General features: G+C 41.2%; 1 protein-coding gene across 2 annotated transcripts in view; it reads left to right on the plus strand.

The window, feature by feature from the left end:
• BMPER (BMP binding endothelial regulator) overlaps positions 1-15445 on the plus strand; it is a 145185-nt gene that overhangs the window by 84120 nt on the left and 45620 nt on the right. The window contains exons 11-12 of one of the 2 annotated variants that reach the window (XM_055710162.1): positions 2055-2100; positions 11130-11459. In XM_055710162.1, coding sequence (XP_055566137.1) covers positions 2055-2100; positions 11130-11459 — 376 coding nt within the window. The remainder of the gene's footprint in view (positions 1-2054; positions 2101-11129; positions 11460-15445) is intronic. The other variant, XM_055710163.1, reaches the window with a different exon arrangement.

A 15445-nucleotide genomic window follows, 5' to 3' on the forward strand; every position in this document is an offset into this window, starting at 1 on the left:
AAAAACCTCAGACATAAAATTGAAAACCTCATAAAAAAGAAGAAAAATCCCCCAAAATAAATAGACTCAAATGTGGTCTGCTTATAAATATTCATAGGGAAAAATGGGATCACATCACTTAGCCCACTCCTAAGGGAACCCTGAATGCTAACGAACTTTTGCAGCACATGTTAGCAATAATGGGTTTCCTTATTCTACAAGACAAAAACAGGATCTCAGGCCAACATGGTGGCTCAAGTAACCAGCCTCAGCAGGCTGCTTTGGAGATTCCAATTTCACTTGAATTCTTGCCACTTCCAGCTCGGCTGATGATTTCAACTCTTACTGAAACGGAGAGGTAAGGCTGTGCAGTGTAGTGTGTGGCATTCAGCTGCACGTCTTCTGTTCATACAAATATGTGTTGCCAAGCTCCCTATTTCTGTGCAGTTTTAACGGTTCCTCCTTTAAAGGATTTTGTCCTAGCAGGTGCTTGGTACGTCTCCCTGTTGCAGCCTGGTCCTCAGGTGTTCTATTTGCTCTGGGGCCTGGTGGTCACACAAATATCTAAGCACTGCCCACACTGCCATAGAAACCGATCCAGCCCTTTTCTCATGTCCAGATGTGCCTCGGGTCTGTCCACATGCAGTTGTACATTCAAAGACAAGCTTACAGTGAACTTCGGTGCCTTGTGGGTGATGAGCCCAAGGACACTCATCACCAGGCTCTCATTCATGCCGTCTGGGTACATCAGGCACAAGCAGGACAGAGTGCGCTCTGCTCCAGTCTGCCAGCAGATACTTGCAGCTCATTTCTCCCCATGCACATTGTCAGAGCTTGGCAGTGCTGTAGGCAGAAAGCAAAGCACACAGCAATAGGCTTGCTGCCTGTGCTCACTTCCCCACTCTCTGCATAGACCTGCCGCCTATCTCTTGTCTGTTTTCATGAGCTTTTCTGCACCGTCGTGTGGGCAGAATAGCACAGCTCCATTTGCTCACTCTTGCTGGCTGCTCCTTGCTCACCTGCTTGGTGGGGAACCGAAGCAGTGGTCCCACAAAGGGGACTTCCTCTGTGTTCAGCTACTGTTAGAGCAAACAGTCAGTGCTGGAGAGGAGCACAGCTCCATATGCCTCTTCCTACCCTGTATGGGAATGCAGGTGAGCTCCAACAGTACCACAAGTTCTGTTATAATCCGTGCCAGTTGTGTTTGGAAAAACACATTGTTCAGTCTGAAATTTTGCAGGCTTATCCTCTAGCTTGATGGTTAGCTTTAGGGAATTTAAGTAAAATCAAATAGAGCGCCTTTTAATTTGATGATGACTAAAAAGGAGCATGAATGTACATACACAGAGGTATGCCTCCTGCTTCTGGCCAGCCTTGTACAAGACACAACCATTAATAAAGTTGATGTGGGCCAAATGATAGATAAAGACTCAAACCTTTTGACCATATTACTATGAGAAGACCAAATTGTTTGCTTTTAGATGTTGCACATCCTTGGATGCATGCCCGTTTACTTCACTGGGGAGACTGGTCTGTGCTTGGTAATATGATTTGGTGAGAGGTACCACAAGATCTAACTGTGAAAGAAATCTGGTCAAACTAGATCTCTACCCATGCCTCCTTTCCTTCTTCCTTTTTGTAGGAAAAGTGAATGATTTGGGGCGAATTGTGGGAGTGTGTGTGGAGCAGATTGCCTCTGTGTGGCCACTAAAAGGGTGTACATAGGAAATGTATGTATTTTGGGAGGTGCACAAGAAGGTAGTGATCTTGTTAACTCAATGACTAGTCTGCTTTCGATATCCGTGAATACATGAGTCCAAAACAGTCTCACACTCTCTCTAAAGAGAGAAGTGGTAACAGAGAACCCTTTTAGTATTTCATTTCTTATACGACTGCCAGGAAGCTCTTTGAATAGTTCTGTCTGTTTTTAGCACCTGATATTTGAAGCTGTAACCAGGGCATTGAGTTCAAACACAACCTGAACTATTTTCAAAAGCTTATCCAGCCTTACAACATGACACAGTCATTGCTTCAAAACCTTTTTCATTAAATCAGCCTGTCTTTCTCCCAATTAGGGTAAAATCCTGAACAGAAAAGGATGCTGTCCTATTTGCACTGAAAGTAAGTTCTTTCTTCACATTCTTTAAATTCTTTTTTATTCTTTCAGAGAAAACAAATATAGTAGAAGTATGTTTGCTTTTTCTGCCTTCTTTTTAGAGGTGGCTAAAGGGCAGGTGATTATTGCTGGCCACAGATTTTGCCTCCTATAAATCTGTAAATTTAGAATCAAATGCCTGAGTACTTTGTTTTCATTTTATTTTATTTTTTCCAAATGACACTATTTTTGTCAAATCTGAGGTGCTGCTTTTTGAAGGATATAGTTGGCCTGTGAAATTTATAGGTAATAAAATAAGCAAATGAATAGAGTTGTAACTTTTAGGACTGGGTACCTTTTATACCTGCCCAGCCCAGCTATGTGTAGATATAATCCCACATCTTTGCAGATGAATTGTGAGAGTTAAAAAAGGGTGTCAGAAATCTGAGATACAGTCTGGGGCAGCAGTGGAAAGTACAATAGAAAGGTGTCTTTCTGTCTGTGTGATGTTTAGCTCAACCATCACCTTTTTATCCCTTTACTCTTCACTTTAGGAATGATCAACTTTATGATATCACTTGTGTTCTCTCCTAATCGGCAAAGCACTTAAATACTTATCTTTAAACTTGTCCTATTTAAATCAACAGGGAGACCTGTCTTCACTGAAGTTGACAGGACACAATTACTTATTTCCTTCATGACATGTTTAAGTATTTTACCAAATAGGGACAGACTGCTAAAATGGGGGTTTATGATTTATAGGAAGGCTTCTGAAAGAAGGAACAGGTTTTTAGGAGAGTGTTTCCTATTCTTTTGTTTAAAATCAAATTGGTTTTGCTGATCAGCCCAGTTCTGGGTACTCTTGGCTTTCACAGATTCCATATGCTAAATACCTGTTTTTCCACTCTGCAGCTCAAGTATTTTGAAACATGTAACTTGTGACAAAATAAATCTAGTTTGCAAGTCTTCAGTATCAAAATGAAATTAAATACAAGTGGCAGCCTCAGAAACACTTGAAATAATACTGAGCAGAGGGAGAAATGAAAGAGGATTCAACTGACCAGCAGTTGATTTCATGTTAGCTCAGCTTCAAGGGAGAATAAATTTGCATAGACCCCTGCTCGCACATGACATGTCATTAGTGTCACAAATTTATCAATCTCTGTCTTGCTTCTGTTCTTATATTTCAGTCTCATTTAACCATTCTCACGTGTTCTTTTGTAACATGAGAGGGTGAGGAACATAATGGGGCCAGCCATTCCCTCAAAGCACTGGAGACTCTCTACTGTATGGGGTCAGAAAGAAGACAGTACAGTGACTCCTTCAGAAATGCTGCCAGAGAATGATGACTTGTAAAAATTGTTTCATGGGACAAAGAGGCAAAACCCAGATTTCTTCAAAGTAAAAATAACTCGCCTAGGAACCAGGTTACCTAAAATGACAGAACTTCTTGATGATATAAGAAGGGAATGGTCATGACTACAAGACATGAAATTAAGGGCCGCTTATTGTTACTTGTCCTCCTGCCATGCAGACCTACGAAAAGCATGGCTCCATCTTCCCAATAACCTCCTTCTAGGTACTGGCAGACAGCTCTTAGGTCTCCCTGAAGCCTTCAGAATAAAAACCCCTTATTCCCTTAGCCTCTTCTTATGGGTCCTGTCTGCACTGCCCTGGCTGTATGTGAGGCTGGGAGGCTCATGGCATCGTCCTGCAGTGGCACGCTTTTCTGCTGCACATGAAAGAGAAGCGTCCTTTTTTTGGAGAGGTGTCTCGCTGTGGACCCATTTAGTATTTGGAGAGCTGATGCTGAGCTGACTCTAAGCTCTTATGATTAAAAGACTGTTCATAGCTTTTATCAGGTAATGTCATCAGAAAGCTTAAATACCCACTGTCATACAGCAGTGGTGGCTCTCACTAGCTGTTCTAACATTAACGTTTTAACAGTTGCCATTTGCAAGGAACTAATTCCACCTTTCTGCCAGAAGTGCTGTAAATCTCATCATGACGTAAGACAGGCAAAAGGCAAAAGGATTTCAGTGATGATCACTATCTCAGATAGTTATTAGAAACCCTGCTAATTCAGCCAATTTCTGATGAGATAAGATGTACATTTACATCCCTTTCCCTCACCCACCCACTCATGTTGAACCTCTCTCCACATATTAACACACCAAACGTTTCTGGCGGTACAGCAGATATTAATTTTCCAAAGTAAAAACAACATAGGAGGTACAAGAACATACTGTACACAGGAGAGCTTTGAGTGCCGTTTAAATGCAGCCAATTTCTATGAAATGGGTCAAAAACAGTCATGTTGTTAAAGGATACACTTTAAACTGGAAAAAAAATATCAAAGGATTATTTTCAAAGTAGTTTGTTACAGAGAGAAAAAGTACCTCGTCTCCTAAAGGGTTGGAGAGTCTCTTTTGTCTACTGTTGCTGAAGTTAACTATGGTTAGTTTTGGCATGTTGCTGCTTAAGCTCCATGGCTGGCGTACAGTTATCACTAATTAAACACAGTGGTCATACCAGTGGAAAATTCAACAGTTTAGTTTATGCTGCTGTAAAAATGTAATGAAATGTACTCTTTTGGGCTTGATCTAGAAAAATCACCACTGACGTCAATTCCATAAATTAGTAATCCTATGTTAGACCACGGTCATTTTCATATGAAAAAAAGAAAACACTAAACCTGAGTTCAAATAACATTAACAGGCTGCCCTAAACCCCAGACAAAGATGGGAATTTGCAGTGGAGGTTAAATCTTTGTTCTTGGCAAAAAAAAAGAGTTGATAGGCCTTGCTGAAATTGCAGCATGCAGTACGAAAGCTTCCTACTGCAGCTGTGTAGATGTATTTCAGTCATGATCAATAATCCTAACACAGTCTTACCCAAGTCATTGTGAGGCTTTATGGATGAAGTTTTTTCAAAGTGGACTGCAATCATCTAGGTCTAGCAGTAGGCATGATTAATTTCGCAGTAAAGGCCTCTTTTGGGGCAGAAAATTTTGTTCATCGCAAATCATTCTGCAGCTTTTTTAGTTGACCAAATGACCAATGGAGCTAAACCAAATTCAAGGGCATATGGACGCAGCCTTAGGCGTAAAAGGTTGGTACTTTTACCTGGTCCTGCATTCTTTTTATGTGTTTTTAGAGAAATACTGTAAAAAGTGCTGACTCTCCAAAGAAAAGAAAAGAAAAAAAAAAAAAAAAGAAGAAGAAAAAAGGTGGGGTTATGCATTGTAGGTACCGGTGAGAGCAAAGAGTGGGACTGAAGGACCACATAGGACCCTGCTGGTCCTGTTTTTTGTGTTATTTCCTTGCCATGGAGAAAAACATCAACAAAAAGGCTGCAATTGTTTATTCATAATGGAATGCTGTTCATTATTTACCTCCTCAGACTTTTCAGCTGTGATGGTCTACTGTATAAATATGTATTTGGACAAATTGGAATAGCTTCTTTGTTTATGAAATAGACCATAAAGACTCCTGTGGACTTTTTGACACCACACCTTGTAACATGTATTATATCAAGCTGCACTATGCAGCAGTTATGAGGAAAGTACTCTATGGCTATGCATTTTTAACAGAAAAACTAATGAAATTCTATTATGCGTGTTCTGTAGCTAGTTTTCAAAAGTTAATAATGTGTTCTGTTTGATTTAGGGCTTAATTCAGCATATGGGCTAATTGCATTCAAAGTTTCAGTTTATTTTGAAAAAGCTGAGATCTTTTTGAATTATAGATGTACAACCAGAACACCCTTAACTGGTAAACTTGTATTTTTTCCTCCCTCTCTTTACTTAGAAAGTGTCCAAACCAATTTTAGTTATAATTTAAAGTATATTTTTCTTGGCCACTCTTAACTACCTACAAGCCCAGAAGAGTGTGACCAGACATCTGGACATCTTGGACTTCAATTGACTGCTCTGATCTCCTGAAAAAATAAAACAAGCTATTCCATGAGCACCAGAGCTAACACAGCCTGGTTTCCTATGGATTTGTGTCCCATTTCCTTTATATCCCAACAAATAATAAACCCAGCTAGAGACAATATATCCTCTGGCTGCTCTGGAGCTACAAGTGTGCTAACTGCCCAGCCAATATGCTCTGCTCTCTGGCTGGTCGGGATGTGTGTGCTGATGGTCTGTCTGGCCGCCACCAAGCAGTGTATCTATCTCGCCTTTCTAGGAAGGGTAGATACTGTCGAGGGGGTGTGTGTTGGGCGGGAGGAGGCATTGGGTGGAAGGCAGAAAGATACTCTGTGGCAAGCACTTATTTCAACAATTTGTTCGTACCTTTACTCAGCATACTACTGACTAGAAATGAGTTGTCTTTCAGACTGTTATGCTTCTGTATTAGGCAAAACAGGTCGTGATTTCATAAACTTTTCTTTCCTTATAACAGTATGTTAAAAATCTGGGAATCCTAAAATATTCTTTTCCTTGCTGTTGCTTTTTCAGCTTTCTTTGTACAGATAAAAGTGTTTTCAGAAATGGTATTCCTTGCCCAAAGTTACCTTCCTTGTTACCTTTTCTAATGAAAGTCATTATTTTATTTGAATTAGGCACATGATTTGTAAATGCAAGGAAAACATGCCAAGAGTTCTATAGTATTCACTTTAGCACCTAAATACTATTATTATTAGTTTGCAAGTAAGCTGTAGAGCCTTAGGTGGGAGCTGAGCAAACTGCATGAATCATACATGTAGTTTAAGATTGTTAAATGTAAAAGCGTCCGTATTTAAAAGTCCATATTTAGTTGCTTAAAAAACAAATGTGAAAACTGCTGAGCTCCCAAAAGCTTTTATGAAAGCCAGAAGTTTTGAATACTGATTTGGGAGCCTAAATGAAGGATTTCCAAAAGAGGTTTAGAGGTGTTTGCAGCCAGCTCCCAATAATGTCTAATCAGAGGTGAGTGCCTAAGGTGCTTTGAAAATCACAGTCTCCTGAACATAGCTCTGAAAAATCTATGATTTTCAGGGACAGAGAGGGAATGGGTATATTTGCCTTGATGTGTATGTGTAGATGAGTAAAAGATAGCAAAGAACATGAATGCCAGATTCAAAACAAGCAAGAGGCAGTGGTCTTCATGTGTTTTGCCCAAGGATGTTGTGGATGTTAAAAACATTTTTGGGTTCAAGGGGAGACTGGGCAAATTCACAGAAAAGAAGTCTGTCAAAGGTTAATCAATGAAGAGATACCACGTCTAGCTCAGAAAGTCCCTAAAATGAAAATAGCTCAATCCTGACAGAGTCTTAGAAGGAGGTATTGTATATAATTGCCCTTTTCTAACTCTACCCTAGACAGCTGGTAGAGACAAGGAGTATCTGCAATAAGCCAAGAAAATTCACTGTAGGAAAAAAAAAAAAAAAAAAGGAAGGCTCTTCACCTATGACCCTATATGCCTCGTTAGCCCAAGCTTGTAAAATCCGTATTCCGGTGTTGGAGAATGCAGCTTTGGTGAGGCAGCAACACCTCTCCATCCGTTATGCCCCAACAGAGGAGCAAGTCACACACGATCCTAAGTAGAGAACTGGTACTTCCAATAGATTTCAAAAACAGCCAAGCAGAAAGACTGGTTTGTTTCAGAAGGAAGGGGGGGTGGGGGGTGGGGGGGTGGGGAAGAAAAGAAAGAGAAAAAAAAAGCAGCAAACCATAAACCATGCTGTGATTGAAAGCTCCCAGAAGGAAATAAACAACCCAAAACCTAAAAATGGCAGGAGCTCTTTACATGTTGCCTGTCTTTTGCAGCCTTGTTACACCCAGTATTTAAGGTTTATTTCTAGGCCAGCCAGTTCTTCCTACTGGCAGTGCCTGAGTTACTGCACACACTCTTGCAGGGTGCGGACTTTTTTTTTTTTTAAACACCACAATTTTAGCAAACCTTTCAAGAATGTTTTACACAGTGATATCAGAGAATCAATTATTCAGGCTGGTTTTAGGTAGATTTTCCCTCCTCCATTTCCTCGGTTATTAAAGAAAACAGTGAAATTTGGATCAGACATTCAGCTATCCAGTCCAAAATACATTCTTTTTTTATGTTAACTGCACTGCATCAAGTTGACATATGATGTGACACGATGTAACATAACATAAACCAACATTACTCTGTATAACACATTAGAAATTAAAAAAAAATATTTCCTTTGGATCCCATTGGTACTATCAATTTTACTTGCACATCTCTAAATTATGTTTGTTCCTCTCATGTCTTGCCTCTTAGACACTTGCTTAGGTGAAGAACCAGCCTCCCCTTCCCAATATGTTAGTTATAACATGTATAACGTGTCCATGTTCTTGGCCTCTAGAAATGCAGACAAAACACCAGTTTTCTCCTCTAAATTCTTCACTGACGTTTGGGTTGATTTTTTTGTTGATAGTTTCCTTGTTTTCATAAAAGTTGTCATTATGTTTAAAGAAAAATTAAAGCCTGAAAAAATGAAATAGAATCTGAGCAGGTAATAAAATGTTTTTGATATTCATTATGCAGATAATTACATGAGTATGTAAGGAAATCAGAAACATGTCAGTATGATTAGGAATGGTAAAGTCAGATGGTCTCCATATAACATCTAGGGTTTTCTTCTTTCCTGTTGGTGATTAAATACTATATGGTTCCTGCCAATTTATGGAGATTCAGTCTTTTTATGGCCTTTGAAAAACAGTTATTGATATCCTCATTGGTGCTCATTTTAAAAAGCAGTCTCTTATCTAAGTGTCTTGGTTTTCAGGCTCTGCTTAAAGTCTCTTGGGCCTGATTTCCAGAGGTGTTGATCAAATGTCTTTCACTGTGACTTCTAATGAAGCTGTTGACATGATGTCCTTGAAAACGTCAACTTTTTGGTCCCTAGTTGCCAGACGCAGGCATAATAACAATGGCAAGACTAGTTAGTGGCTTAGCTAAAGAAGCATGCATGTGGCACTTTAGGTGAAAAGTACTGATCTCCCAGGTACCAGCTCCGTGATGGCACTGCACCATGCGGTGAGGGAGACAGAAGTTAGACTTCAGGAAAACCTTACTCACAGCGAGGACAGCTGAGCACTGCAGTAGGTTGCTGGAGGTGTCCATAGGGTTGCTGTTGCTACTGCTTTTTAAGGGCAGGTTAGAGGAATGTCTGTCAGGAAGAAAACAGGTACAGGTGATTCTACATTACAGCTGGAGAAGGAAAGGTAATGTCTCCTGGGGTCCCCTTCAGCCCCATTTTCTGTGTCTCCATGTAGGTATCCTTGGATGCTCTTTAACTACAGCTAGTAATGCCAGAATTATAGCTGCTTTAGCATAGTGCTCTGCCTAGGCTGAAGAAACCTGCTGAGAAAAGTGTATTGCCTAGTCAGAGCTGTATTGCATTCTACTGAAGGAATTCTCTACCTCTTCTCCACAACACCTATGTCTCCTTCTTTTTTGTAGGTTTAAATTTGCCTTTTTTTAGCTGCCTTTTCAGGCGAGCCATTGTTAGTGGGATAATATCTTTTTTTCAGTGACTAAATTGTATTCCTTGTTACTCTCCCCTCCTTTGTTGGCTTTTGGGTTTTTCGGGTTTTTTTGACTGATGCTGTTCACAGCTCTCTGATTACTGAGTCAAATTCTGTTACTGCACCAAGCCCTCTCCCTAAAACAGGCATCATCTTTCAAAAGCAGCCTCAGCCCATGGGTATCCAGCTGGCAGTGGCAGTGTGCATTTGTCTGCTTTGAGGCTCCTTCTTCCAGGAACAGCAGCAATGAGATGTGGTTAGGACCTATTGTTATACCAGAAGGCTGCAATGCAAATAAATTTGCTGCTTGCTTTGATTGTGAGGCAACTCAATCAATCATTGGGTAACTGCAGGGTAACTCAGCGTCATTGACATGAGTGTGGAAACGTGTCCTGCCTTTGAGCTGTGGCTTCGCTGACCAGCATATGGCTGGAAATATCAGTAAGAAATCTCCCTTCGTTTGCGATGGTGCAAATGGTTGGTAGAGATGCTGTACCCTTAGTCACTGCATTATGTTAGTCACATCCTACTGACTTTAAGCTGATAGCACGATAACAATAACTACTCAAGTCTGCTGTGTATAAGCAACATATATGATAGCTTGTAACACTGAATAAAGATGCTCGTTCTACCTAATATGGGAAAACCCCATAAATATACCTAGTTTATAAATGTACAATAATTATAAGTAAGTGTGCTTATTTAAAATACGGACAGAATCAGGTCCTGCTAAAGTGGTCTGATGGCTTTTAATTTCAGAGGATCACCCCTGCCTAATGGAGGGCATTAAAATTAGCTTCAAAAATATACATGCGATGTTTTGAATTCTGCTTCTGTTAGTGGATTAGGCTTTGCTCCCACAACACAACTTAAGGGTGGGCGCTCATCCCAGGGGAGCTTAACTGTCTGAGAGGAATGCCTGTAGTCTTAGATACTTGTTTGTGCTCCCAGAGCTAGCAGCAGTGAGACAGGCTCCTCCAGAGAGTAATTCCCCCACATATTAAGAGAAATGTCTAAAACTGGTGAGATGAAAGACTTTCTAGTCATGTCTGTTTCTCTCTGTCAGTAAGAGGGAGACTGGATGAGTTGCTTAGACTAGACATTTCATGTTTGGAAAGCTGAAGCTAGGTGGGAAGGCTCCCGTCACACATCTCCAGAGACATGTGGGCTCTGCAAGCCCAGGGCTCTGCCTGCCCTGATATCATGACTAAGGCTTGTATTTTCTGGAAATGAAATAATTTGGAAAATTTCACAGGCACCGTAATACCCTAAGCTGTTCAGATGGCACAGTATGTTTATGGGACAGACATATAGGTTGGAAGACGTGTCTTTGGTTCCTAGCTACAGGTTAGCATTCCTGTGCTGCCCCAAGGATCAGTTGGCCTTTGGTTCCCACCTGCTTTGGGAAAGACTTCCACTAAAGCCATAAAGCCCCTGTCTTTCAAAAACATATATTCGTAGTGGATGTCAGCCAAATCCATAGGGCAGATAGATGAGGTCCTCTAAGTTCTTATCAACTGCTTTTTTCAAACTTTGATTGATCCTGATATGGTGCTTTTGTTTCTCACTCACCTGCAGAGCCTGGAGTTTGCACTGTATTTGGAGACCCTCACTACAACACTTTTGATGGACGGACATTTAACTTTCAGGGAACATGTCAGTACGTTTTGACAAAAGACTGCTCCTCCTCTGCCTCACCCTTTCAGGTGCTGGTAAAAAACGATGCCCGCCGGACCCGTTCTTTCTCCTGGACAAAGTCAGTGGACCTTGTGTTGGGCAGAAGCACTATCAGCCTCCAGCAGCACCTCACAGTGAAGTGGAATGGGACCCGCATCTCACTACCTTGCGAGACACCACAATTTCAGATCGATTTGGATGGTTATTTGCTGAAAGTGACGACCAAAGCAGGTAGGGCAGGAGTGTGTGTGTGTGTGCGTGTGTTTCTCCTCCAGTGCAACATGAACAGCAGTCAGTAAAAAAGCGTGATAGTGGCAATATATGTAGTTAAGTAAAAGAAAATCAGAAGCTTCAGAGAATCTGATACCTTATTTGTTGAAACAGGGAACGGAGATGACTTACGTTTGTTTTGGTAAACTGTTCTGAAACTATAGTATCCTTGCATAGATAAATACTGAGGGGAAGTTTAAAACTTTCTCATTAGCATGTGTTAGGTACTACTGTAGTCCTGAGAGATTTCACTTACACAGTGAAGTACTGTTTCAGCAAGAATACTATTTACTGTTAATTCAATTAAATGCCATGTGAAAGCAGTGAAACAAATCTTTCTTATGGAGTGATATGGTCACAGGCGTGACGCATAGTCATACTTATTATCTAGCATCTTTTTTTTTTTTTCAAGGGGGACACTAGCACCCACTGTTGAGCTGAGAATTTAGACACCTGTTCATATAGCCCCTGGAAGTGTAAGTCTGCATAATGTGGGTCCCAGCTCTGGGCTCATTCCTCAAAGTGGCAATGCAGATTTTTGTGGCTGTCTGTAAAATGCACACAAGCTGACCATTATTCACAACTTCTAATTAAAAGCATCTTGAAGGTTTCTCTTTGCAGCCAGCTGAACACTATGAATTCTGGCGATGTGGATTTCATTAGCCAACCACAGGCCAAAGAAAGGTTTTCAACTGAAGATGAATGACAGCTAATCCTGCTGCTATTCCATTTGTCTGTGGTGCAAGCCTAATAAATGACTACACACATCCTTGTCCATGTGTTGGCAGAGGGAGTGCAAACATGGCATATGACAACATACCAAACAGTGTGTAATCACTACAAATTATAGGCTAAATAATTCCTCCCCTTAACAGAGCCGGATCAGGTTTCTCTCACTGAATGCAGCATGATGGGCCAAGTCCTCTTTTCCTCAGCACGTAAGGCCTGGAAAGCAGCAGAACAGCATAGCTCCATTTTGCTGGGAGAGGACAAGCAGCAGAGAGGCTGTAGAGAAGAGGAATGTCCTGAGTAGAACTAGTTTAAAGACAAACCTGTTGTTCCACAGGAAATTCTGAGTGCTGGGTGGGAAAAAAACTGGAGAATTTTCTCTGTTTCAGGATGAAACATGGATTTTTCAAGAAATATATGCTTTCCCGGTGTAGGGTGAAAGAAGAGGTGGAGGGAGGAAGGAATGAAAAATAAGCAAAACCACTGCACTAGAAGCAAAATTCAAGTAAAATTGGGCTGGGAAGTGCAGGGGCTGGTGCTTACAGCTCGGTCAGCATTCCCACAGCTTTTGGGTTTTCTTTTTGCAGAGCTGTGAGCTTCAGGAAGCCTTGTGGTCCCTGGCTATGGGGCAATCTTCATGGCAGGGCTGTCCTGGAGTTGCATACCCTGAAAGTCCAGGTTTCCAGGCAGCCCACCAGGCGAGCTGGCAGGAAACCAGCTTGGACCCTTGCCTGTGCTCTCTTGGAAGTTCGCTGAATTCGATATGTCCCCTGAAGCATTTCAGTTTTGATGAATTGGCATTTTCCAGTGAAAACCTGTTTTGTTGCTAAATTCCTCACCAGCTGTAGCCCTGGATGCCATGCAGCAGCAATTCTGGCACCCTGCACTTCCAGATATTTCATCATGGGTGTGGTTGGGGTGGTGTTGAGTCCTAGTCTAAAACTTGTATGTTAAAAAGATGAGAGAGCAGAGGGTCACAGGGCTGGTGTTACTTATCTGTCCCTCTAGTGCAGGAGCATTTTTGTTGTTGTTTCTGTGCTGATCTTTTGCACGAAGCCGCTTTGCTGAGGTTTTCTGTACCACTTTGGCACTAAATCTTTAGGGAATAGTGGTCTGCCAGGTCTGGAGGATGCCTTTACCATGAAAAATCATGCAGAACAATTGATGGGAGTTCCCAGCATGGGGAACTCAGTATGTGATGTGCATAAATCCAGAAGGATTTTTTTTTTTTTCAAATGCAGTAGAGCTGATCGTGTGGCAATTTAAGAAATCAAGTAACAACTTGGTTAAGCATCCTTCAAAGAAAGAGGAAAACTGGGAAACTCTAAGAAGTGACTCAGGGAATATTCCTTTCTGCACATCCCCACATGGGACAGATGCTGCATCCTTTGACTTCACGTTTCTTGGATTTTGATCCTTGTCCAAGTGAATGGGAAATCATTCATTTTGGGGGCAGGGGGGAAGGTAAGGGCAGTATAGGCACCAAGAAACTCTTCCAAACAATTTCTGTCTGCCAAGGAGACCGTTTCAAACATCACTCCATAGCATAACCCTGTCTGTCACAGCTTTTGTTGGTTTACAGAAACGAACAGAACTTTCTGCTTGTGAACAAACAAAAAGGCACACACTACACAGTACAATCAGGCTTCAACAAAATTATCATGTGTGTACGAGTAAATACCCTTCCTAGTTATCCCAAGACGGAATAAGCTCCATTATGGACAAAAAACCTTTAGGCTGTTCATGAAAGCAAGAAACTACCCTTCCATCTGGCAGTTACAGCAGAATATAGTATAATTAAACAATACGCAGCTAGAGAAAAGTACCTTCTTTTGTGGTAGTTAAAGTCTGAGTCTCTTGAATCAAATCCAGTAATCAAAGCAGGACTCCCTGGATTTCAAAATGTGCATTTTTACATGCTGAGATGAAAAGTCATAGTTTTGTGTTATTCTTGTTTGTATTACCTAGAGTTCACAGAGCAATGTAACAAGTAGGTTAACTCTCACAAAGGACACATAAATATAGAGGATAATTTTAGAGTTAACCTTTCATAATGAATGTGAGTGGTTTCATTGAAAGCCAGTTGTAGAAGGAAGATTAAGATAGAATCATTAGCCAATCTTTTGTAACTCTGCTTAAAGTCAGCAGCTTCTGAGGGAGCTCATTTAGGGAAGAAGTTAAACACTGCCTTAAAAACTGGAGTTGATTTCTGAAGAGAACTGTCTGAGAATTTGGATCTTGATGCTTCAAGCTTTGAGAAAGTTTATATGATTCTCAAGTCTGAAGAAATCTTAGTTTATAAGTCAATGGCCAGGTTTTTCTAAAAGCCAGCAGAGCAGTATTAATCTGGTGTCTGCAAATCAAGCTGTGTTTTGTTTTGTTCAGTGTTGTCAGAGGCAAAGACAGCTGGAATTTGAATTTGTCCAGCAATGATAATGTATGAAGCAGCTTAAAAGGGAGCCTTCCCCCTTGCCACTGTGCTGGCCTCGTTAACAGTTGTAGTCTTGCACAATTTCTCAGTTGGCTGGGTGTACAGTGCCTTTGGAGGAGGATACAGTGGCCATATCCATGCTGGGTTTATTGGATAATTTGAAACTACTTTCAGGTGTATCAGCTCAGGACATATTTGTGCTATCATTGCTAACCTACACTGATAAGAAAACATGATGCACTAGACTGTAGTGGCCAGTGATACAGAATTATCTGCACAGCCTGGGTGGGTAAATCATTCCCAGACCCCTTAGTGACACTGTGTGAACCACACAAGCAGCAGGACAGTACGTACCGATGGCAAAGCACCCCTTCTATAGTCATAATTGCTCTTTGAGCCTCACCCTGTTTCTCTGCAGTGTGGGTAGGAATTGTCATAGGAGACAATGGGATGTGTCGCTAACGGAAAGGTTCCAGCTTTGAACTGAGTCACTGGTATGTTAATTACTTACATGAGGATAGGGCAGACTTTGGATCGCACAGTGACAAGCACTGATTTACAAGAGGAAAGGGTGGTGCTAAGCCAGCCCACACAGCAAATGTAGAAAGCTGGAGCGAAGCCCTGGTCATACACTGCGGAGTGAGGCTGTTTGGTATTCTTGGCCAGGCAGGGAGAAGACGGTAAAATCTGGATTACCCTGTTTAAAAGCAGGTTCCTGTGTTTATCCTTAACTAACCACTGCACACTGGTACTTTATGGGAATAAATTAACATCAGCAAAATGATTT

Source organism: Falco cherrug, chromosome 4 (assembly GCF_023634085.1).
Source record: "Falco cherrug isolate bFalChe1 chromosome 4, bFalChe1.pri, whole genome shotgun sequence".
Classification (NCBI taxonomy): Eukaryota; Metazoa; Chordata; class Aves; order Falconiformes; family Falconidae; genus Falco; species Falco cherrug.